Source organism: Homalodisca vitripennis, chromosome 7, assembly GCF_021130785.1.
Source record: "Homalodisca vitripennis isolate AUS2020 chromosome 7, UT_GWSS_2.1, whole genome shotgun sequence".
Taxonomy (NCBI): Eukaryota; Metazoa; Arthropoda; class Insecta; order Hemiptera; family Cicadellidae; genus Homalodisca; species Homalodisca vitripennis.
In genome coordinates, this window is record NC_060213.1 from 141,584,916 (window position 1) to 141,611,145 (window position 26,230).

The window sequence follows — 26,230 nt, forward strand, 5'->3', positions numbered from 1 at the left end:
AAACACTTGACATGCTTGGTGGAAGTAAATTCTTTACTGCACTAGATATGAATTCGGGATTCTTCCAAATTAAAATGCATCCTGACAGCCAAGAGAAAAACAGCTTTCAGTACTCCAACAGGACATTATGAATATACCAGAATGCCATGGGTCTTATAAAACTCCCCTGCAGTTTTCCAGAGGTTGATTGATACCACTTTATCAGGACTGAAAGGAAAGTCTTGTTTACCATACATGGATGACATCTTAGTCTACAGCCCGACCATAGAACAGGCATGCACAAGATTTGAGTGACGTGCTAGAGAGGTTTAAGGAGGTAAACTTAAGTGTGCAGCTAAAGAAATGCCAAATTGCAAAACCCGAAATTAATTTCTTTAGGACATATAATCACGAATCAAGAGTAAAGCCTTGTCCGAAAAAGATTGAAGCTGTAAAGGAGTTCCCTCAGCCAAAGAATGAGAAAGAAATCAGAGGATTCATTGGATTATGCAGTTACTACAGAAGGCATGTTCCAAACTTTGCGGACATAGCCAAACCATTAACTAAATTGATCAAAAAGAATGAAAAATTTAATTGGACACCAGATTGTGAGACCGCTTTCAAAAAACTAAAAGAAAAACTAACCACTGAACCCTTGTTGATCTACCCAGACTTTTCAAAAATCTTTCATTCTTAGCACAGATGCCAGCAACGTAGCGATTGGTGCAGTGCTAGGACAGGAAATAAACGGTGTAGAACATCCTATAGCGTATGCATCAAGACAGTTGAATTCCGCAGAACAGAACTACAGTGTAACCGAGAGAGAGTTATTAGCTGTAGTTTGGGCAGTTAAATTACTTCAGATGTTATCTTTATGGAAGATCGTTTTCTCTTTACACAGATCACAGTGCAATCAAATGGTTACTATCATTAAAAGATCCTTCAAGTAGATTAACCAGATGGGCTTTGAAATTAGCCGAGTATGACTACAAAGTTTACCACCAAACCCGGTGTGAAAAACAAAAATGCAGATTGTCTAAGTAGAGTAGTATATAAAAAACGAGTGTGAAAAGTTACCTTTATTAGATATAGACGCGATTAAAGCAGCTCAAAAAGAAAGATAAAGAATGTCAAAAACTGAAAATGCATGAACATTTCAAAACAAGTCCCCCAAGGAGTAGTGTACTTCAAGAAAGAAGATGAAAAATTAATTGTAATACCAAGAGAATTGGAGAGAGAAAGTAATACGACTACATCATGATTTGCCAACGAGTGGACATGGAGGAATAAAGAAGACCATATTAAGAATTCAAGATAAATTCTACTGGCCAAAAATGAGAGCAGATGTAACAGCATTCGTACGATCATGTGACTCATGCAACAGACGAACAGACTATGGAAAATCAAAAAGCACCATTAGGGAAGTTTCAAGAAGTGAGAGTGAATTTGGTTATAGATTAGCATGCGACATAGTAGGTCCCTTACCGTTAACTAGATCAAATAACAAGTACATATTAACTGTTATCGACCATTTCACAAGATTCGGAATATTTATAGCATTACCAGATCAAACAGCTGAAACCATAGCACGAGCATTTGTTCAGAAAAGTTATAACGTCAATCGGAGTACCAAAAGAATTAATTACAGACCAAGGGAAAAATTTCACATCAGAACTGATTCAGAGTGTTTGCAAACTACTGAAAATAAAAAAAATTACAGACGACTGCTTACCACCCTATGAGTAACGGACGGACAGAGAGAGTACACCGACGAACCATCCCTAAAATGCTGAGCCACTTTGTCAACAAAAACCAGTCAGACTGGGACGAACTGTTACCCATGATCAACATGGCATACAACAGCCAAGAACACGAGTGTACAGGGTACACACCTTTTGAAATGGTGTACGGAAAGAAGATGGAAACACCCTTAGAAGCAGATCTCACTATAACTGAGGACACAGATGTCTAACTCAGATTACGTAGAAGATCTACGAACCAGATTAAAAGAGATTCAAGAAATATCGAAACACTGCCAGGAAAAGGCAAGGAAAGCTCAAAAGAAGCATTACGACAAGAAGTCGAAAGAAAAGTGAGTATTATGTCGGACAGTTAGTGTACCTGCATGTACCCACACATAAAAAAGGGCAGAGTTAAAAAACTCTCACAGTTATGGAAAGGTCCATACAAAATAGTAGAAATCGTATCTGAGTTAAATGTAGTTTTAAGAATAAGAGGGAAAAAACGTCAAAGTGCACGTGAATAGAATCAAGCCAGTAGTTGAACTGAAAAACAAAGAAGAAGAAAGCGAAGACAGCGTAGAAGAATTCCATGGGAAATGAAAATGAAGAAGCACTAGAAGTTCCTAGCAAGGAAGCAAGAAGAGGAGTAAGCCTCGAAGAAGAAGCAAGTGATGCAGAAGAGGAGGTTGAAGATCCAACAGTACCAAGCCAAGCAGCAGAGCAAGCTGGACCGAGTGGATTACAACCTGCCCAAGAAAGAAGCAATGAAAGACCAGCCAGGGAAAGGAGGAAGCCATCCAGACTGGAAGACTATGAAGTTGAGTTGTAAATAGAAGCATACAAGTTGTACTATAATAATTGTAGAAGTAAAGTGTTATATCATGAGAGAAGTAAGAGAAGAGCCGAAGTTGTTGTATATTCTCGAAATTTCATCTTGTAGGATAACAACTCAGTAGCGAATGAAGTGAAAATGATCAGTTTGACAGAAGTGAAAATGTGAAACGAATGTTGCTGAATGAGTATGAATGTTGTGTGAGAGAAAACATAAAAAAAGAGATCTCTGAAGACTAAAATTTGTCTGAGAAATATCCACACAAGCACATGAGATTACTGAGAGTACTAACACAGAAGGCCAGAAGAAAAAAAAGTTGTAAGAAGTGAAAGGACAAATCGAGTTATTTTAAGAAGATCAATTGTGTTATATTACAATAAGGAGAAGTTAGTTAAACAACACTGAATATGCATAACATAAATGATAAGTTAGATTATAGATGTCAAGTATAACTTTGTTACAGGACTAATGACTATTTACGTTGGTCAAAGCAGCTGAAATGAGCCAAGGAGTTGTGTTTAGGAAGCTAGAAGACTCTGTGATATCCGGAGATGAATGGAGAATCGTTTTAGACTTTGATCTAGTGGAAATCCTTGACGAACTGATACCATTTAAAAGAAAGATGTGTAGAATTAGAACAGTTTAAAAAATATCAGTGTGAACGTCTGGGATGAAGACTTCGAGTTTGAATATATAAGAGTGAAGGAAGGAATCGAGCAGTATGAGAGTGATAATAACTGACTTATTAAAACTTTTGCCACCTGTAGGACATTCTAGAAATAAGCGTGGACTTTATAAATGCAGGAGGTTATGCATTAAAGTGGTTATTTGGTGTACCGACTAGTGAAGATTTAGAACATGTAAATACCAAGGTAGACGAACTAAAGTTAGTAAGTGGTACAGTTGTTAGTTCGCGTCATACACAAATAACTTTGATGAAAGATATTAATTCTAGAATTGTAAGTAACACTAAAGCTATTCATGAGATAATGATTAAGTTATCTACAGCCAACGACAGGTTAATAACATCATTAACAAACTTCAATGAACAGAAATATAATGATGCATCAGTCCTTAGCAAAACATATGGCAATTACAACAATGTTAAGACATTTAGGTCAAACTGTTGATGAAGCTAAGTTAAGAGTAGTAGAGTTTAGGCAAGCATTAGAACTTATATACTCTGGTAAGATAAGCAGTAAATTATTAAATCTCCACATGATTTTACAAAAGTTTTGAATAAAATTGAGAAGAGTATACCATCTCATTTGAAACTAATTGTTCCTGTAAATGATGAAGATATATTTTTGTATTATGATCTTTGTACAGCACAACATTAGCTAATCCAGCTAGCATAAGATTGATTGTTACAGTACCATTAAGCTCAATTGATAGACAATTTGAAACCTATAAAATCGAAGTGATACCACTTTATCAACCTAGGTTAAGACATTGGTTAGTTTGGTAAATTTGAACACGATTACTTGTTGATAATCTAAAGATAGGCAGTACTATGTACCTCTCGCCTCAGATGAATATGTTCAATGTAGGCACAGTTATGTTAAAATTTGTCCAAATTCAATAAGTGTATTACACCATACAGTCGATGGTTTGCATCTATTCACTGTTTTATGGGATTAAGTTCTGTAACTCAAAAGTGTAACAGAGTTCTAACTGAGAATGTAAATTCACCGTTTTGGTTACAAAATGGTAATGATTGGATTTATAGTGTTGCAGAACCTTACAAAGTAATATTAAATTGTTTTAGAAATATTGAAGATGATACATCTGTAATTAAAACAGACATTGTAAAAGATTATTTAGAAGTTGTTGTTTAACACCTCAGGTATCATTAAACAGATATCAAGGTGTGATATTTTTGGAAAAAGTGGTAAAGATATTTTCAAGAATCAGAGGGAATATAGTTTATAAAAGAAATATTACGCACCTTCATATTACCGAAAATAAACATATTGCAGCCGAATGAAACCGCTCTATATTATTAAAACAATAACTTAACTTTTGAAACGCTAAAAGATATAAAAAAGAATCTAATTGATGATCATATTAGAAATAGGACTAAATTCATTATTGCAAGGATATAATGTAAACAACCTGTCGTCATTAATGTAAATAAGAATTATAATTTTATTGTCATGTATGTAGTTGTAAGTTTAAATTGTGTACTGCTCGTAGTTTTTATATGTCATAGGAGAATAAGACGCCTTTGCACGACCAGTCGGCAGCAAAGACAAACTCAGAGCACAAGCGGCCCAGACCAGAGCCAACTGACGGTGAGGTGGAGGAAGGAACTCCATTAGCAGAGATCATCCACGAAGCCTCCTTTGTTCGGATGACCCCCCCCCCCCCCCTCATGAATAAGTAGTGAAAAAAAAAAAAATGTGAAAATTTTTAAAATCTTTAAAGTGACAAATCAAAAGACTCTGACCGGCTTGTGACTCTGAAAAGAAAATGTTGTATATTAGTAATAATCCTAAATCTTAATAGTATCATGATTATGTAAACTTAGATTAGAAATATGTATTAATAAATGTGGGGAACACTTCAAAGAAAAAAAAACATTTTAAAGTTACAAATAAGTCATTAATATACGAATATAATAGATTCAAGATGTGCCATCACTTTAATCCTATGACACATCTTTTCCAGAGGAGAGGGTGATGTAACGACCCGAACCCAATATTAACAATAATTCAAGAAATTATGCTTTATTTGGTTTTATAAAAAATTTTCATTCATTTAGTAAAATTTAACTAAAGACATAATAATTGTAAAGTGTACAGCACTGTTGAGGAGGTCAGCAGTAAGACTGCTGGACAATGCAGAGTCAGCACCTGCGTGTGCTGGGAAGCTAGTCTAGTTCAGGCCTCAGACTCGTAGACATGTAACTCTCTGTTGCCCTATTTTAAAACTTTTCTAAATTCTTTCAATAATGTAATTCAATACTTTATATCATTCAGAAGTGCTCTCCCCTTTTTATCCAATGTAAATTGTGTGATTTCTATAAATTAATCTTTAATAAACAGTGTTTTTTTAAAAATTCAAACGTTGTTGCACAAACTTTATTTCTTTTTCCGGAATCATCCGGTGGTGGCAGCGGATACCAATTAATCCCCAAATCGGTCGCGTTACAATACTGAATACTATTTATATACATATACAGTGTCGGTGTCTAAAATTAATGGACACACCCAAATATTCTTTTTAATAACCAAATTTTCTAATGTTTACAAAATTCAGTACTTAAAGTGCTCTATTTTCATGTAGTGATTCCTAAAACATTCATCTTATACTCGTACAAGATGGCGAGCGTTTTATTGTTTAATATTGATCTTATTTTAACTGTTTCCGTTTAGTTATGAAGTATGGTTTGTTGCGTTATGTTCTAATAATAAAAACCTTTTAAATGATATACATGAAGACCTAGGGTGGTATTCCGTGACCCCCCATAGGTGTGTAATGGTTATTGCATAAAAAGTAGTTATGACGGCCATATAACACTGTACAAAGTTTATAAATGTTATAATCATAAAATTCTGATGTTATTCATTCAAAGCCTTTCGGGATTTCAGACATTTTCTACTGTTAAATATTAAACAAATTTTTAAAACTACATTTTAGAAAAGTTATTTGTCTGTCATCTTCCTTAGATATCAAAATTGGTATAATTAAAAATATGGCAAAGCACACTTGGAAACAAAGAAGTTGTATGTCAAAAAAATTACGTTTTGTACCTGAGACCCAATACCAAAGTCATGCTCTCACCAATATGCAAATGGTCCCTCCGAGATTTTGAAAAAATATAATTTTATGAAAAAACTTAAACAGTCTTGTATTGCATCCTTATACAAATTTAACTTAATTTTATCAAGTACACTTTGAGTATGAATAAATTTATCATCAATCATTTAGTTTTTTGTTGTATCGAAGTACCACATTTCCTGTCACAGAAATAGTCTAATAATGGTACACTAAAACTTTGATTGACCTCTCTGAAAATTAAGACTGGATCTGGCCTTGGCTCTCACCATATTAGGCAAGTGGAGTATAAGCGAATTTCCATCAAATTGTACAGTGTTTAATTGAGGGCTTCTAGCCTAATACAAGGCGAATTTTTTAGAGGAAGAAGTGGAAATGACCGTTATTGTGTGTTTGAAGGTTTCTACAATTGTTATAATTTGTTTAGATTTCTTGTCAACTATCTTGTGAATAATATCACCACTAAAAAGGTTGTAAGCTACTTCGAAACATTGGCATTACAACTCCAATACTGGTGATGTAAAGGAGAAATTTAGCACTATCACTTGTGTTGAAAAATCTGTGCTAACATTCTACGAAACTCACCATCGAAACAGCCATTGCAATGGAAGAACAAGCAAGTAGTCTCTTGCAACTGTAGTCCCTCATAAACAAAGATACGATAATGCTGATGAAGAATACAACAACGCCGATGACAATAGTTGCGGTGTTGGGGTTGGACAGTGACTCGGACTTGGTCAAGAGGTGCTGAGTCAGTGTCAGGACTATGGGAGTCCCACTGAGAGGTTGAAGGCAGGAGAGAGTCAACATTACAGTCAACGCTCGCACATCGGCAGGGTCGGAGAGGAGCGAATGCAATCCACTCTTGGTTCTTGGCTCTCTAGTCACTTTCTCCTGGAGTCAGATACACTATCAGAAATAATATATGAACCCAAAATAATATAATTTATTGTGAAATATTTCAGGTTAATGTGAATAACGCAAGGTTTTGCTGTAGAAACAGCAGATTGTCACTTACTTTGCTGTTTTTTGGAAGTTTCAAATTGTAAACTATATTGTTTAAACTGTGAATAGATCCTATAATTTTCTTAAACTAAATACTATAATTAGTTCTGATTTAGGCAATTTAAATTGCTCAGCAAGATATTTTTAAATAGAAATCTGTGTATCCGGAAAGCAGATTTTCAAACAAATCTGGGAAAAAGTGGGAAGCACAATTTTGACAAACAGCTAGAATTTATAAATATTAAAAGAGGAGAAAAATATTTTAAGAAAATGTTAGAAGATTATTCATTTTCATGAATATCCATTATACACTATTGGTGAATTTGTTAACAAAAGTATTGGATAATTTTAGAGAGTGTATTTATATTGAATGAATTAAAAACACGTTTAAAACTTATTTATGAAAGTTAACTATATTGTTATACATATGTATTATAATTTCTTTAAAATAACTTGGCACCATTCATATGTACAATATATGTGTTTACATGAAAACACACTTTTTTTATTTCAATTAAATACAATCAAGTTATTATCTTAATACTTTTTGTGAGATTTTATAGCATCAATTATAAAATCACAAGAGATTTTTTAATCACAAATTTTCAAAACTTTAAAATTAGTCTTATGATTATTTTTGAAATATTGCAGATATTAAAATGAAATATCAAAATATTTCATCATTTTATTATTGAGAAGTGGGTAAACTTTCCATCCATGTTGTGTCTGCAATAAAACAACTCCTGATTATATCCACTTCACCAGCTCGTTATTACCCACTTTACCAAATCATGATTACCCACATCACCAGCTCGTTATTACCCACCTTGCCAACTCTTGATTATACCCACTTCACCAGTTCGTTATTACCCACTTCACCAACATGTGATTATACCCACTTCACCAACATGTGATTATACCCACTTCACCAGTTCGTTATTACCCACTTCACCAACATGTGATTATACCCACTTGCATTATTACCCACTTCACCAGTTCGTTATTACCCACTTCACCAACATGTGCTTCACCAGTTCATTATTACCCACTTCACCAGTTCGTTATTACCCACTTCACCAACATGTGATTATACCCACTTCACCAACATGTGATTATACCCACTTCACCAGTTCGTTATTACCCACTTCACCAACATGTGATTATACCCACTTCACCAGTTCATTATTACCCACTTCACCAGCTCGTTATTACCCACTTTACCAAATCATGATTACCCACATCACCAGCTCGTTATTACCCACCTTGCCAACTCTTGATTATACCCACTTCACCAGTTCATTATTACCCACCTCACCAGCTCGTTATTACCCACCTTACCAACACCTCATTGTACCCACTTCATCAGTTCATTATTACCCACTTCCCACTACTTGCTTAGTTCTAGTAGTCATACCTGGTCCCTGCAGTCAAGTAGCTGCCAAAAACTTCTAGGTATGACTAATGGTAATGACCTGACCTTATCATTAAATGTGTTATACTACTTTTACCATTTATTTTTAGGAATTTATCCCATTTTCATCCCTGAGTTTTAATACTTATAGTTTTAATCTTTTCTTCCCTTTTTTGTACTACTCATTGTACAGGATTTTCAAAATTAAAATTAAACTGTCAATACTAATTGAGGATTTAAAAAGTAATTGTAAAACATCTGGACCATGATTTACTCACTTGCAAGAACAGAACTTCAGCTTGAGTTGCACTGGTAGAGATGCCTCTACGCAGAAATGCTATTGTGACTTCTGCACGATCTAGTTTGCCTTTGGACACATCGTGTTTCGCTGACTCGGGCAACCAGACGTAACTCGCCAGACTCATAACAGGCACAGACACGTACAGCCATAACAGCTGGTGGTACGTAAGCTGAGGAGGCCCTAGAGTGTAGGCCAGTAGGTATCCGAGGGCCTGAGTGGGAAGGACTGTAGGGCTCAACACTTTGTACACTTCAGACTGCAGCAATAAATAATATTTCATCAGAAACTAAATTATTTTTCAAAATACTCTTTGGCTAGGAGACAATCATTTAATCATTGTATATCAGACTATGCAATGGATAAACATACATATTATAATCCATCCAAAAATATAAATACATTCCTATGAAGGTATGTGCTAAAATACTTAATGTTTTATATGTCTGCATAGGTGTTTAGATTAAAATGTATAACCTAAACAACTGACAGCTCTATAGAATTGAAACTCAGTACATGCTTAAATCGGTGCTATAAAAATTTAATCAAAAATACATTTCCATTTCATAATGTTGAACATTTATTAGGTGAGCATCAGCAAAGCCTATTACTTAAGGGGCTGGAAAATTTCCATTTGTCTGTTTGTCTGTACGATATCTTGAGGATAAACTTACCTAGACTTAAAATTTCACTCCCGGAAGAACTGAAGAGAAATAGAGAAGACAAGAACTTCAAGAGATCACTCAAGACCTGGCTGCTACAGAAATCATTTTATACTCTAGAGGAATTTTTCAATGCTTGACCTTTCTGACTACATCAAATATCCTATGTAACTTAACTACTTTATCTCATTGACTCTGTATCTTTTTGTAACCTTTTGATTGTATAATGTTTAATTAATTAAGTGTATGATTAAAATCAATGTATATGTTAGTAAAGAATTTTTGATTTGATTTGATTCAATGGTGTATCGAGAAAATCATAGAATAAGAAAACTTGAGTACATGTCATTTTAACATGTCATATTTGTTGAATTGGTTAGTCAGACTTCCGTTACATTTTGTCAGGTCTTTCGATATTCTGCTTGTATATAACAAAACAGAGTTCAATGATAGTGTATGTCCCTTCATGTGATTTGTCTGAGCATTGCAAAGGGTGATGTCTCGAAAATGAATTGAGCTGTAAACATATATTGCTTAGCTATCAATGAGGGTTCTGGCAAACTTCTTTTCTGTCTGTTTATATACCTGTGTATCTGTTATCTGCTGGATATCTCAGGAACGAATTGAGCTATGGAATTGAAATTTGTATGTAAGATCATTTCCACTTAGTGAACATTGTGTTTGATGGTGGTCAAGTCCCCGTGTAGAATTTGGCTGTTTTTAGTTAGCCTAAAAAGATCATCTATGGACTTTAAATTTGGCTTGAAAATTCATTTCCACATGAACAGGAATGAGTTCGATAAAGGCGGTTATTTATCCATGTGATGTGACTGAGAGTCTATCACCCAGTAGGCTGGCATATTTTTGTCTTCTGTCTGCCTGAACGTTGTAATAATTTATTTTCTGTCTGACCACTATCTGTTCGCAGGACATCTTGAGAATTAAATTTAGCTATAGACTTTTGAAATGAAATTTTGCATGCAACTTCAGCAAAGCCTGTTACACAGCAAGTGTTGAGGCTCACTTCTACCTTGTTTTTAAATGTAAATAACTTGAAAATCTCTATTAAAAAATTATGATAGACAAAATTACTCACATCTGCAATTTCCATGACATAAGAAGGTATGTAGCGAAGGAACATGCCACAAGCGAGGCCTGCAACAATCCTGCCAACTGTGAGACAGATGACTGAGGGTGAGAATGCAAGTAGCACTAGGGCCACACTGTACAAGACGGCGTGAGAAAACATCACTGACCTATACCCGAATCTGGAACCAAGATTGAGTCACAAGTTATAGCCTTTAATTTCTTCCCTAAGTTTACAATACCTATTTGGCTTGTACCATTAATTATGTTGAGTATATTGTTCAGACACAACCATAACTATCACTCTGCGTGTACAGTTTTTGTTTTTGATTCATTGTTTCTTCACCGACTTCACGACAAAATTGGGTATTTCGTGGTTATCTCACGTATTCTCCTTCCTGTGATTGGCTGAATGTTAGCAAAGCCTATTATTCGGGAGCTGGAAAATTTTAATTTCTGTCTATCTAACTGAATAATGAACTGTAATATCTCGATAATGAACTGACCTATAGATTTGAAATATTGCATGAAGCTTATTTTTTATACAGTCTACATAAAGTTCAATAATAGTGCAAGTCACCACTATAAGCTCGAGCTTAGATGCTTATTTACATTTATGTTATAGCTGCCACCATCTATCACTTGTTCCTGCACCTATGAAGCTCGAGCTCAGATGCTTATGCACACTTATGTGTATAGCCTGCCACCATCTCCATCACATTGTTCCTGCACATGAAGCTTGAGCTTACATGCTTATGCACCACACTTATGTTATAGCCTGCCACCATCCATCACTTGTTCCTGCACATTGAAGCTCTGAGCTCAGATGCTTATGCACACTTATGTTATAGCAATGCCACCATTCTATCACTTGTTCCTACACATGAAGCTGGAGCTTAGATGCTTATTTGCACTTATGTTTTATAGCCTGCCACCATATATCCACTTGTTCCTGCACATGAAGCTGGAGCTTAGATGCTTATTTGCACTTATGTTATAGCCTTGCCACAATCTATCACTTGTTCCTACACATGAAGCTGGAGCTTAGATGCTTATGTACACTATGTTATAGCATGGCCCACCTTGCCACCATCCATCACTTGTTCCCCTGCACATGAAGCATCGAGCTCAGATGCTTATTGCACACTTATGTTATAGCCTGCACCACCATCCATCACTTGTTCCTGCACATGAAGCTCGAGCTCAGATGCTTATGCACACTTATGTGTTATAGCATGCCACCATCTATCACTTGTTCCTACACATGAAGCTGGAGCTTAGATGCTTATGTACACTATGTTATAGCCTGCCACCATATATCACTTGTTCCTGCACATGATTGAAGCTGGAGCGCTTAGATGCTTTTTTGCGCTTATGTTATAGCCTGCCACTCATCTATCACTTGTTCCTGCACATTGAAGCTGGAGCTTAGATGCTTATTTGCACTTAGGTTTGTATAGCCTGCCACCATCTATCACTTGTTCCTGCACATGAAGCTGGAGCTTAAGATGCTTATGCACACTTATGTTATAGCCTGCAACCATCCATTACTTGTTCCTGCACATGGAAGCTCGAGCTCAGATGCTTATGCACACTTATGTTATAGCCTTGCTCACCATCCATCACTTGTTCCCTGCACCTTGATGCTCGAGCTCAGATGCTTATGCACACTTATGTTAGTGTGCCTGCCACCATCCATCACTTGTTCCTGCACTTGAAGCTCGAGGCTGAGACTGCTTATGCACACTTATGTTATAGCCTGGCCACCATCCATCACTTGTTCCTGCACTTGAAGCTCGAGCTCAGATGCTTATGCACACTTATGTTATAGCCTGCCACCATCTATCACTTGTTCCTGCACATGAAGCTCGAGCTTAGATGCTTATGTACACTATGTTATAGCATGCACACCATCTATGCTCACTTGTTCCTGCACATGAAGCTCGAGCTTTAGATGTTATGTACACTATGTTATAGCATGCCACCATCTATATCACTTGTTCCTGCATATGAAAACTTGAGCTTAGATGCTTTTGAACGTACACTTATTTTATAGACTGTCACCATCCATCACTTGTTCCTGCACATGAAGCTCGAGCTTAGACGCTTATTGTACACTTATGTTATAGCCTGCCACCATCTATCACTTGTTTCCTGCACATGAAGCTTGAGCTTAGATGCTTATGTACACTTATGTTATAAGGCTACCACCATCTATCACTTGTTCTGCACATGAATGCTCGAGCTTAGATGCTTATGTACACTATGTTATAGGCTACCACCATCTATCACTTGTTCCCTGCATACATGAAGCTTGAGCTTAGATGCTTATGTACTCTTTGTTATATGCTACCACCATCTATCACTTGTTCCTGCACATGAAGCTTGAGCTAGATGCTTATGTACACTATGTTATAGGGCTACCACCATCTATCACTTGTTCCTGCACATGACAGCTTGAGCTTAGATGCTTATGTACACTATGTTATAGGCTACCACCATCTCATCACTTGTTCCTGCACATGAAGCTTGAGCTTAGAGTTGCTTATGTACACTATGTTTAGGCTACCACCATCTATCACTTGTTCCTGCACATGAAGCTTGAGCTTAGATGCTTATGTACACTTTGTTATAGCCTGCCACCATCTATCACTTGTTACCTGCACATGAAGCTTGATGCTTATGTACACTATGTTATAGCCTGCCACCATCTATTCACTTGTTCTGCACATGAAGCTCGAGCTTAGATGCTTATGTTACACATGATGTTATAGGCTACCACACATCTATCACTTGTTCCTGTACATGAAGCTTGAGCTTAGATGCTTATGTACACTATGTTATACGGCTACCACCATCTATCACTTGTTCCTGCACATGAAGCTTGAGCTTAGATGCTTATGTACACTATGTTATAGGCTACCACCAAAAAAAAAAAAATCTATCACTTGTTCACTGTCACATGGATGCTTGAGCTTAGATGGCTTATGTACACTATGTTATAGGCTACCACCATCTATCACTTTGTTCTGCACATGAAGCTTGAGCTTAGATGCTTATGTACACTATGTTATAGGCTACCACCATCTATCACTTGTTCCTGCACATGAAGCTTGAGCTTAGATGCTTATGTACACCATGTTATGAGCCTGCCACCATCTCTCACTTGTTCCTGCACATGAAGCTCGAGCTTAGATGCTTATGTACACTATGTTATAGGCTACCACCATCTCTATCACTTGTTCATGCACATGAAGCTCGAGCTTAGATGCTTATGTACACTATGTTACAGGCTCACCACCATCTATCACTTTGTTCTCCTGCACATGAAACTTGAGCTGCTTAGATGCTTACGTACACTTATTTTATAGCCTCGTCAACCATCCATCACTTGTTCCTGCACATGAAGCTCGAGCTTAGATGCTTATGTACACTATGTTATAGGCTACCACCATCTATCACTTGGTTCCTGCACATGATGCTTGAGCTTAGAGGCTTATGTACACTATGTTATAGGCTACCCACCATCTATCACTTGTTCCTGCACATGAAGCTGTGAGCTTAGATGCTTATGTACACTATGTTATAGGCTACCACACATCTATCACTTGTTCTGCACATGAAGCTTGATGCTTAGATGCTTATGTACACTTTGTTATAGCCTGCCACCATCTATCACTTGTTCCTGCACATGAAGCTTGATGCTTATGTACACTATGTTATAGCCTGCCACACATCTATAAATTGTTCCTGCACATGAAAGCTCGATGCTTGATGCTTATGTACACGATGTTATAGGCTACCACCGATCTATCACTTGTTCCTGTACATGAAGCTTGAGCTTAGATGTGCTTATGTACACTAATGTTTATAGGCTACCACCAATCTATCACTTGTTCCTGCACATGAAGCTTGAGCTTAGATGCTTATGTACCACTATGTTATAGGCTACCCACCATCTATCACTTGTTCCTGCACATGAAAGCTTGAGCTTAGATGCTTATGTACAACTATGTTATAGGCTACACCATCTTTTCACTTGTTCCTGCACATGAAGCTTGAGCTTAGATGCTTATGTACACTATGGTTATAGGCTTACCACACATCTATCACTTGTTCCTGCTCTATTGAAGCTTGAGCTTAGTAATGCTTATGTACACCATGTTATAGCCTGCCACACATCTATCACTTGTTCCTGCACATGAAGCTCGAGCTTAGATGCTTATGTACACTATGTTATAGGCTACCACCATCTATCACTTGTTCCTGTGCACTATGAAAGCTCGAGCTTAGATGCTTATGTACACTATGTTACAGGCTCTACCACCATCTATCACTTGTTCCTGCACAATGAAACTTGAGCTTAGATGCTTACGTTACACTTATTTATAGCCTGTCACCATCCATCACTTGTTCCTGCACATGAAGCTCGAGCTTAGATGCTTATGTACACTATGTTATTAGGCTACCACCATCTATCACTTGGTTCTGCACATTATGCTTGATGCTTATGTACACTATGTTATAGCCTGCCACCATCTATCACTTGTTTCCTGCACATGAAGCTCGAGCTTAGATGCTTTATGTACACTATTGGTTATAGCATGCCACCATCTTTATCACTTGTTACTGCACATGAAGCTCGAGCTTAGATGCTTATGTTACACTATGTTAATATAGCCTGCCACCATCTATCACTTTATTCCTGCACATGAAGCTCGAGCTTAGATGCTTATGTACACTATGTTATAGCCTGCCACCATCTTATTACTTGTTCCTGCACCATGAAGCTCGAGCTTAGAATGCTTATGTACACTATGTTATAGCATGCCACCATCTATGACTTGTTCCGGCACATGAAACTTGAGCTTAGATGCATTACGAACACTTATTTTATAGCCTGTCACCATCCATCACTTGTTCCTGCACATGAAGACTCGAGCTTAGACGCTTATGTACACTATGTTATAGCCTGCCCACCATCTATCACTTGTTCTGCACATGAAGCTCGAGCTTAGATGCATTATGTACACTTTGTTATAGGCTACCACCATCTAATCACTTGTTCATGCACTTGAAGCTTTATGCTTATGTACACTATGTTATAGCCAGCACACCATTCTATCACTTGTTCCTGCACATGAAGCTCGAGCTTAGATGCTTATGTACACTTTATTATAGGGCTACCACCATCTATCACTCTTGTTCCTGCACATGAAGCTTGATGCTTATTGTACACTATGTTATAGCTGGCCACCATCTATCACTTGTTTTCCTGCACATGAAGCTCGAGCTTAGATGGCTTATGTACACTAATTGTTTATTAGGACTACCACACATCTATCACTTGTTCCTGCACATGAAGCTCGAGCTTAGATGCTTTTTTACACTATGTTATAGGCTACCACCATCTATCACTTGTTCCTGCGACATGAAGCTAGCTTGAGCTTAGATGCTTTATGTACACTATGTTATAGGCCTACCACCATCTATCACTTGTTCCTGCTACATGAAGCTTGTGCTTAGATGCTTATGTACAACTATGTTATAGCCTGCCACCATCTATCACTTTGTTCTGCACATGAAGCTCTGAGCTTAGATGCTTATGTACACTGTGTTAACAGGCTACCACCATCTATTCACTTGTTCCTTGCACATGAAGCTTGAGCTTAGATGCCAAGTACACTATGTTATAGGCTTACCACCATCTATCAACTTGTTCCTGCACACATGAAGCTCGTGCTTAGATGCTTATGTACACTATGTTATAGGCTACCACCATCTGATCACTTGTTCCTGCACATGAAGCTTGATGCTTATGTACACTATGATATTATAGCCTGCCAACCATCTATCACTTGTTCCTGCACGATGAAGCTTGAGCTTAGATGCAAGTACACTAGTGTTATAGGCCACCACCATCTGTCACTTGTTCCTGAACATGAAGCTCGAGCTTAGATGCTTATGTACACTATGTTATAGCCTGCCACCATCTATCACTTTGTTCGCCTGCACATGAAGCTCGAGTTTAGATGGCTTAGGTTACACTATGTGTTATAGCATGCCACCCATCTATAGACTTGTTCCTGCACATGAAACTTGAGCTTAGATGCTTACGTACACTTATTTTTATAGCCTGTCACCTATCCATCACTTGTTCCTGCACATGAAGCTCGAGCTTAGACGCTTATGTACACTATGTTATAGCCTGCCACCATCTATCACTTGTTCCTTGCACATGAGCTCGAGCTTAGATGCTTATGTACACTATGTTATAGGCTACCACCATCTATCACTTGTTCCTGCACATGAAGCTCGAGCTTAGATGCTTATGTACACTATGGTATAGCCTGCCACCATATATCACTTGTTCCTTCACATGAAGCTTGAGCTTAGATGCTTATGTACACTATGTTATAGGCTACCTCATCATCTGTCACTTGTTCCTGCACATGAAGCTTGTTGCTTATGTACACTATGTTATAGCCTGCCACCATCTATCACTTGTTCCTGCACATGAAGCTTGAGCTTAGATGCAAGTACACTATGTTATAGGCCACCACCATCTGTCACTTGTTCCTGCACATGAAGCTCGAGCTTAGATGCTTATGTACACTATGTTATAGGCCACCACCATCTGTCACTTGTTCCTGAACATGAAGCTCGAGCTTAGATGCTTATGTACACTATGTTATAGCCTGCCACCATCTATCACTTGTTCCTGCACATGAAGCTTGAGCTTATATGCTTAAGTACACTATGTTATAGGCCACCACCATCTGTCACTTGTTCCTGCACATGAAGCTCGAGCTTAGATGTTTACTTACAATCATTTGGCGGCACACCTTTCATCATTGATGCGATGAATCTTTGAAGGAAGATTGCACAAGTTGATTAAGTCCTACGGTAAGTACATGATCGTTGGCAGAAACTATGAAAAGTAGTTCTTTCCTCTACAAATTCTTTTCCCAAACTCCATTCTTTGTCCGGACCTGTAGTGTAACTAGAGGGGATGATGGGGGGATAAAACCCTCCAAAAGGCCTAACCATGTTTAAAATATACTTATAATAGTAATCCAATTTGTTTGAAATAAGGCAGTTAAATATTTTACTTTAAATGAGGCCGGTCTAATTATGTAAATGTAGATTTATTTCATACCCTCACGTGTGTGGTATTCAATCAGAATCATGCCCCCAATACCAAGTCCGAGTTACGACACTGTTACAGACACACCTCAAAAAATACAAACATTTTTAAATGAATATATTTTTATAGGGATACAAGAATGTAGGGTAGAATCTGTGTATATGAATAATTTACTTATTAGGTAAAACTACACAGAACAAAAATTACTGTTACAAAAATCATCAATATTTTTAGATTGAGATTATTCAATAGAGATTGCATGTCCAAGGCTAAGACCTCTGTTTAATAAAACTAATGATCTTAGTATCCTCTAATTATTAATCTTTGTAATTGTGAGAATATTACCTTTCGACGAGTTCTTTGCCGAAGACTGGGCCGAAAGCAGCCCCGAAGAAACAACTAGCAGAGATACAAGCCTCTTGATATGGTGACAGAAGAAGCAGATGTTGGAGGTATGGAATCGTTGGAGATGTCCATGCAAGCGTCATACCGACAGAGAGGTATGATATATTAGCTGTGGTGAAAAATCATACTGCCATTTTGAGAAGGTGAAAATACATTAACACATGAAAAAAATGTTTTGATTATAATCACACTATTTTTAAGATGAAAACTTATTTCTAATAGGGATGACCACTAATAAATTATCAGATGAGATCAAGTGAAAATGACACAAACATATGAAGAAAAAAAAGGCCGAAAATAGTGACTGTCTCTTTATACAATTCACGAAAGGGTGAAACTGGAAGGGAGCGTTTTTGGACAGATTGTACTTTAGTGTTGTGGCTATAATCATAAAATCCCAAATGATTTTAAACTTTAAACCATAACTTTTATACTAGAGATAAACATAATATGGTCTCTGATTATTTTAAACTCTCCCTCATCTTTAACTCATTTTTTATCAAGGACCCAAGTTGTATAACATTCCACCTGAAACGAAATACACTGCTTACATTTCAATGTTTAAAAAGTTGAGGAATTATCTGTCCAAAAGAGATTTTTACAGCTTGGATGAGGCTCTATAATTTTAACTTACCATCTTTTGTTCAGTTCTTGTAGCTTTGATAAGGTTACATGATTTTTTTGTACATACCATACAAACTTATCATATGCAAATCTTCATTGTAGTTTAATATTTCACTAACGCCAAAAATTATGTAATGTTCAATGGTGTAATAAATGTTTTGATTTATTTATTGGCCAATGATATAACAAATATTCACATGTCTAATGGTTCATTTGAAGTGTGTGAAGCTAAAAATATATGATGTGAGAAAAAGCTTGGACTAGGCCCCTACTTACTATGCTTCATTACTTGAAATAAGTCGTGTTAAAATCAGAGAAAAAGCCTCACCATATAGACCACAGGATTTAAATCTGACTTAAAATTTGGAATTATAAATAATTACTAACACAATCTTTTGTCTGTGGGGGATCACAATAAGTACTAATATACTAGACTTGACTCTGTCATGTTGGGTGCAAGGACATACCCAGCAAAGAAATAAAAGATAGTTCTCAACAAAGAAACAGGTCAAGAACTTTTAAAGGAACAAAATGAGGCCTTACTCTCTGTCCACTACGGGTAAATATCATTTGACTGGATCCTTCCCATTTTTTTCCTGACTACGTTCTTGGTTGGTGTCCCATGGTTGAGGAAGTCCATTCAACTACAATCCCATGAATACACCTAGATCAAGGTTTGAACTGGGATGTTCATAACAATTCTGTGTGTTCAAAATTATCCTCAGGCATTCATATCTTGAGAAATTTGGCTAAATACTGTCCTATGGAGTGACAGTGAGTTTCCACTCTCACCTTCTGTATGGCACCCTTCTCTGGGGTGGATCTAGTGGTGCTAAAGAGGTTTTCTTGTGCCAAAAGAGGGCTGTGCGTACAATTTTTAATATTAGCTATAGTGACACCTGTAAACCATATTTTATAGAATATGATATACTTACGCTTCCTTCAATTTTTATCTTACAAATTTTATCATATGTAAAAGAAAACTTAGAATTATTTAATTTAAGAAGCTCAGTCCACAATCATTATACTAGAAACCAACATTCTATTGATCAGACGTTTGCTAGACTATCTAAAACACACGGTGCATATCTTTATTTAGGCGTAAAACTCTTTAATAAGTTACCATTAGTTGTAAGAGACATTTCATGTAAAAATTTTAAGAATTCAATGACTAAATGGTTAAAAGAAAAAGCTTTTTATTCTGTAGAAGAATTTTATTCCTGTAGTATAAGTGATTGCATTTTCATGTAAATTTTGCTATGTTGATTTTTATGTGCCATGTGATTTATAAACTGTTTTGTTGTAGGCTATTTTAATTTTAACTTAATTTTTAATTTTAATTTTTAATTTATTTATGTGCTCCTATATGTTGGTCATATTTATATATTTATTTAGGCCTACTAGTGCTATTCTGACGTTGTCAATACATTGTTATGTGGGATGACAATAAAGATTCTTGATTCTTGATTCTTGACATTGTGGGGCATCTGCCAAAACTGAAGTCCTTAGAGCATTTCAGCTACAAAAAAGTATGCAGAGTTCACCTCATTAACAGTTCACAGTTACTAATACCAAAAACATTTTCCATCAGTTAAAGCGGTCAAAACTTGGCTGAAACGCTTTTTAGCATCCCAGGCATTTTATAGAGCTGAAAAGTTTTGGCATTTAACTGGAAGACCACTGAATTGGAAACAACACAATGACTGGAATGGGAATCAATTGGATTAAGAATGAGGATGGATGAATGGTTTCTTTTTTAAGTTTCAGTTATTGTGATGAATGGATAAATATATGCATCACTGTATACTTTTTATGGCCAATAAAGAATTTGATTGATTGATAATACGATATTGATATTCACTAGGCAATACTTTAAAATATATATTCTAATCCTTAGAAATAACATTACAAATCATTTTTAAACTCCAAAAATAGACATATTTATCATGTGTTCACAAACTTGATTGACATTCAGTATCCAGGGTCATATGCCCTATTATTTTATATACCTACAAATAAAGCTTATATGTTGGCTTAAAAATACCCAAAGGAGATACATGTAACTATTATAAAAGATCTGTTAATGGTGAAATCAGCTGAAAGTGTCAAATTACTTATTTTACAAATAACAAGAGTCCTTAACATTATAAATGAAATAAGTTCAAGAGTCAATACAATTTGGTAAAACTAAATGACTTAAAATTTGTTACTAGGAGTATCCCTATTTTCAAATTCATCATAGTATTTGTAATGTAACCAATTTATATTCTATCATATAAAACTTTTTTATGTATAAAAATTCCAAATTAGAAGTGACCAACTAGGAACTCTCCCTCCTTCAGCGTCGTGGGAATCCGTTGGAATGAAAAGATACACAAAGAACAATTGTATTTAACAGAGCTTCAGTTTCGATTAGAGCAACGTCCACATTTAAAAGTCAATGTCTTGCATTGTGCCTAGGAACTTTCAGTACATCATCTGATATTAACTGGATGGCTTGTCCTACAAGAAAGACCCGCCACAGCCCTCCTGGACTGGAACATCTCAAAGTATTGAGAGAACTTTCGGTCAAGCAGGGAGTGGAATTTGTGGAAATCCTTGTGGGATATGAAACCGCCAATAGGTACGCCATAAAGAACACCACAGGCCAGAACCTCTACTTTGCCTATGAAAAGTCAAACTGTTTGTCGAGAAATGCGCTCGGACATCTCCGCCCTTTCACTATAAAAGTATTAGATACAACTAAAGTAGAAGTGATGCGTATAAAACGCAGATTAGCTTGTGAATCGTGTTGGTGTCCTTGTTATCTGCAGAAGGTGGAAGTCTTTGCCCCTCCAAAAAAGTTAATAGGCAGTGTCCACCAAACTTGTAGTGTCCTGTGTTCTTCTTTCGTGGTTAAGAACAAGAAGAATGTGAATGTGTTTCGCATTAAAGGTCCTTGTTGTACTTATCGTATATGTAAAAATGTTAATTACAAAGTAGTCAGTGAAGTCGGCCAGAAAGAAATCGGATCAATATCAAAAAGGTGGAGTGGTGTTCTAAAAGAGAGTTTAACAGATGCAGATAATTTTAAGGTCTCTTTTCCCTTGGATTTGAATGTAAAAATGAAAGCTACACTACTTGGTGCTGTATTCTTAATAGATTATATGTACTATGAAAATACAAAAACCCTTTTAGACCCTTGTACTGTTATGAATTGGCTTTTGCCCTGGTAATTTTAAATTACTATGAATAAAAAACTGATATTTCTACCCGCACTTTTAGTTTAGTATATTCATTAAGTCATAAAATCAATTACACATTTAATACAGGGAAAGAATTATGTCTACTTCAACAATCCTACTTCCTAGGATTTCACTGTCTCCCAATCCCAAACTTTTTTACATTTGAAAATATCTGGACTTGTTTAGTTTATTGTACATAAATAAAAGGAATCATATACCAATTTAATGATATACTTTTTTAGATGTTAATACAGATTTTCTTAAATACAGCTACTTGGAGGTTAGATTTGGAGTAGGATTTAAGAGTAGGCTCTGTGAAAATTGGGTTTTTTTATTACTTGATGGTCAATCTACCCTCTTTGATGATACAAAGCCTTAGAATAATGCAGGTCATCCATAGGTACATAAGAAGTAGAATTTGGAATTGGAATGTGGAATTAAATGCCTAAAATATAACAAATTCCAGAATGCTTTTATGAACAAGATTCTAAAAAACTATAGAATGCCTTAGTTAAAAAATTAATTATTTTGATACATCTTAAGAACATTTTATATTACAGAATGAATGTTGGTAATTTATTATATTAGTCCATTAAAGACCGGTGTACAGTGTATATAATACATCCACTCTTTTCATGGATGTGACAAATATTCTTGATATTTAATTCACAACAAATATTTCTAACCCACGAATTAATGGAAGTGTATATATGTGTTGTCGCTGCTGTCCAAGCGAAGTGATTTTGTTCAGTGAGGTGTATTAGTGTCACAGTTATTTTGTTAAAAATGTACAATGAATTAATTTCGGATCACTTAGCAATGATGAAGTTATTGTACTATTATACTGTCATTAGTAGAGCATACTGGATGCAAATAATCAGTAATAAAAGAGGGTTATTTGGTAAGTACCTTCATAAATGGTAGATTTAGACAGAGATGAAAAAAATATTCAGGAATATGCAGTATGTAGTGGTTATAAATTGATTAAAATAAGTTAATTTAAATAATTTACTGTCTAATAAGCCACATATTGCTGAATATCTGGCAAAAATCAATGTGAAGTGCATCCCTCACTCTCTCTATATTCCGGATTTAGCCCTATGTGACTTTTTCTATTCCCTAACTTGAAGAAACGCCTTTGTGGGAGCGTGGTGCCATCTATCATCAGAAGCAGTGGAGATGGCTTTGAGGAAAAATGGTTTCCAGTATGTATTTGAAGAGTGGCAGAAGCACTGGAACAAGTGCATCGCATTCAAGCGAGACCGTTTTGAGAAGGACCATCGAAATTATGAGGATTAATAAAGGTACCTCAAAAAAAATTATGATCATTCTTTATTGAATAGCCCTCATACACAGACATAATATCCACCACGCATCAAATTTCTATCTTCCTCTACACTTTACCATACAGAATGAAAAGAAACCATCTTACATGGGCAAAGTTTCAACCATCTACCAGAATTCATGAAGACTCTATGAGGGAAGAAGCTAAAGACGGCTGACTAGTAGACCATTCTACGCCATAGAGGAATTTTTGGACTTGAGAAGTAAAACCAACACAGCTTGACTTTGTATCTAGATTTAAATGTTTGTTTGTGAAAATATCCATTCAAGGGACTGTCATTTCTTCCAGTGCACGGATGGATGTCAGAGTGAACTTTCCCATTTGACACACTGAGTGATATTGTATGGGAATATGGAGTGAATAGACTAGTGATGTATATAGAAAATTATTTCGAGGGGGTTGACACACAGGTGGTTTAGGAGCCCCCCAAAAAATAGGGGCACAAGAATCTTCCCCTAGGAAATTATTGAGACCCTTAACTGTGTTCTATCTTAAAACAAACTACTGAGTGCAGTTTTAATGTTTCTCTTTGAAAAGTTCAGAGGGAGGGGCTTGAGTCCCCTAAGCCCTTCCCCTTATATACGCCCATGGAATCGCCTGTGGTCTGGTCTTGTTATTAATACAACTGTTCATAACTTAAAAAATAAAGTAATATTTCAATAAATTTATGAGAAAGAGCCTAAAACCTAGAGTGCACTAACTCTAGTAACTATTATAATAACTTAGGTATTACAGTAACTTAGGTGTGTTTAGGACACATTTAGAAATACAGTACAACCTTGTTTACCCAGATCTCTGGTTAATAAGGATCAGTTCTACAGAGCGGAAGGGGAACAATTTTTTGGAAAATATTTGTTACATTTTTCAAGTGTAATTTGTTTTTCCGTTAAACATGCTTGATGTTCACAATAATACTTGCAATATAAAAGTAGCAGTATTATAGTAAGGTCCCTGAAATGTTAATAATTTTAAATTTTAAAGATGTAAATGATTTGCAAAAATCCATACTCTCAGTGTGATGACCAATGTAAAAATTGTATCAGCATCTTATTCTTCAACGGCAACAGAAAAACTGAAGATGTCATATTCAGATCCCATGGTGCAGTTAAACCGACTGGATTTTGAACTACAGTTTGATATTTCATCTGAAATAATGATCTTTAACTGTCTGTGCAATCATACTTTCCGGAAATAGTAAAACAAAACACTGTTTTTCCAAAAAAGTCTTTTTATTTTGTTTTCTCAATAATTTATCCCTGTAAGTGAAATAAATACATTTGCTCTTTTCTACTGTGATAAATATATTCCTTATTATCTGTAATCCATTCTTTACCGTATACCCGGTTGTTCTTGATTACTCCTGGTCCGAATTAATCTGAATAAACAAAGTTGTACCGTACCACTTCTTTAAATATCTGACATAGAATAATAGAAGTAAATATTATGGATTGGACAAAGTATATATTACTATCAATATATGTCCTATTACTAACACAATCAAGTTAAGAATATACAAGAAAAGGTCTTACTAATTAATACGCTCAGATACATGTTACGGAGAGAGTAAGACTCCATTTGTACTCTTCGAGGCTGGTTTGGTACAGACATTGTCTAATTTGCACTGTACACTGTAAAACAACTGTACACATTCCTCTCACTTTACTCTGGCCAGCCACCACACTTCACACAGCAAACCACATCTGATAACAACTTTGTCTATGAGTGTGATAACACTGACTATACATGTATGTCACTTACTGGGTCTGACCTTCATGTCATGCTACTGAAAGCTTAGTCAATGACTTAACTTCATGCTAATGAATTGACATAGTACATTTGTTTTGGCCCTAAAACTCTTAATGTGCATATTCAGCTCAAATACTGTACGTATTACTGTACTTCATGAAGGGTACTGAATCTCTGTTTACTATCAGATATCATTGTTTTAAAACAATTGGTACAATTGTAGTCTGCCCCCCAAATGCCAAGTCCATATACTCCGTTCAAGAAAACATTACTTGTACAGAGATGGACATTAAATTTTTCTAGCAAGTCAATGTGCAACTGCGAATATTGAAAGTTTTGGTATCACAATTCAATATAAAGTGATCACGTCATTTCTTCACCTAAGATGTTTAAAAATATATTTCATTCCAGCAGATTCCTTTTGAAATAGAAATGTGTAAAATATGCTGGAGCTTTGCCCAGAATGCATAAAGACAATTTTATTTGACTAATTTCTTATCAAACCATTCTCTTCTATACCTGGCCACATCCACAGCACTTCCTCTGTTCTTTATATAAACCTAAATCATATGGCACCTTAGCTTTAACCATTCTCTCCTAAGACTTTTATTTTTTTATGTGAATAAAACATGTTGAGATAATATTATTATTATTATGTAGGGTGTCTATTTCAGTGGCTTAACTATTGAACTTGGCTTTGGAGAGGATGAATCTGATTGAAGAACTCACAACACAATGGGGGGGGGGGAGCAGTATGGAATAAATCTAAATTTAAAAATAATAAATTAGATTAACCCTGCGCTACTCGCGTGATGTTTTGTTACGCCAATACTCGCATGGGCTACAGTTTGTAGCCCACGAGTTTTTTTTTGTTTTTTGTACAGTGACATTTAACTTTAGCACTGTTTTAGATATTTTTTTATTATTTCCAACATATATTCTTA

General features: G+C 36.0%; 1 protein-coding gene across 2 annotated transcripts in view; it reads right to left on the reverse strand.

The window, feature by feature from the left end:
* The window catches only part of LOC124366438 (solute carrier family 2, facilitated glucose transporter member 8-like), a 33,661-nt gene extending 8,360 nt beyond the window's left edge, over positions 1-25,301 (reverse strand). Inside the window, exons 1-5 of one of the 2 annotated variants that reach the window (XM_046822995.1) lie at positions 25,070-25,301; positions 18,288-18,456; positions 10,806-10,977; positions 9,028-9,306; positions 6,919-7,227 (exon numbers count right to left, since the gene is read on the reverse strand). In XM_046822995.1, the coding sequence (XP_046678951.1) occupies positions 6,919-7,227; positions 9,028-9,306; positions 10,806-10,977; positions 18,288-18,456; positions 25,070-25,148 (1,008 nt within the window). In that variant the 5' untranslated portion in view covers positions 25,149-25,301. Of the gene's footprint in view, positions 1-6,918; positions 7,228-9,027; positions 9,307-10,805; positions 10,978-18,287; positions 18,475-25,069 lie in introns of both variants that reach the window. The other variant, XM_046822996.1, reaches the window with a different exon arrangement.
* Between the last annotated feature and the right edge of the window lie 929 nt (positions 25,302-26,230).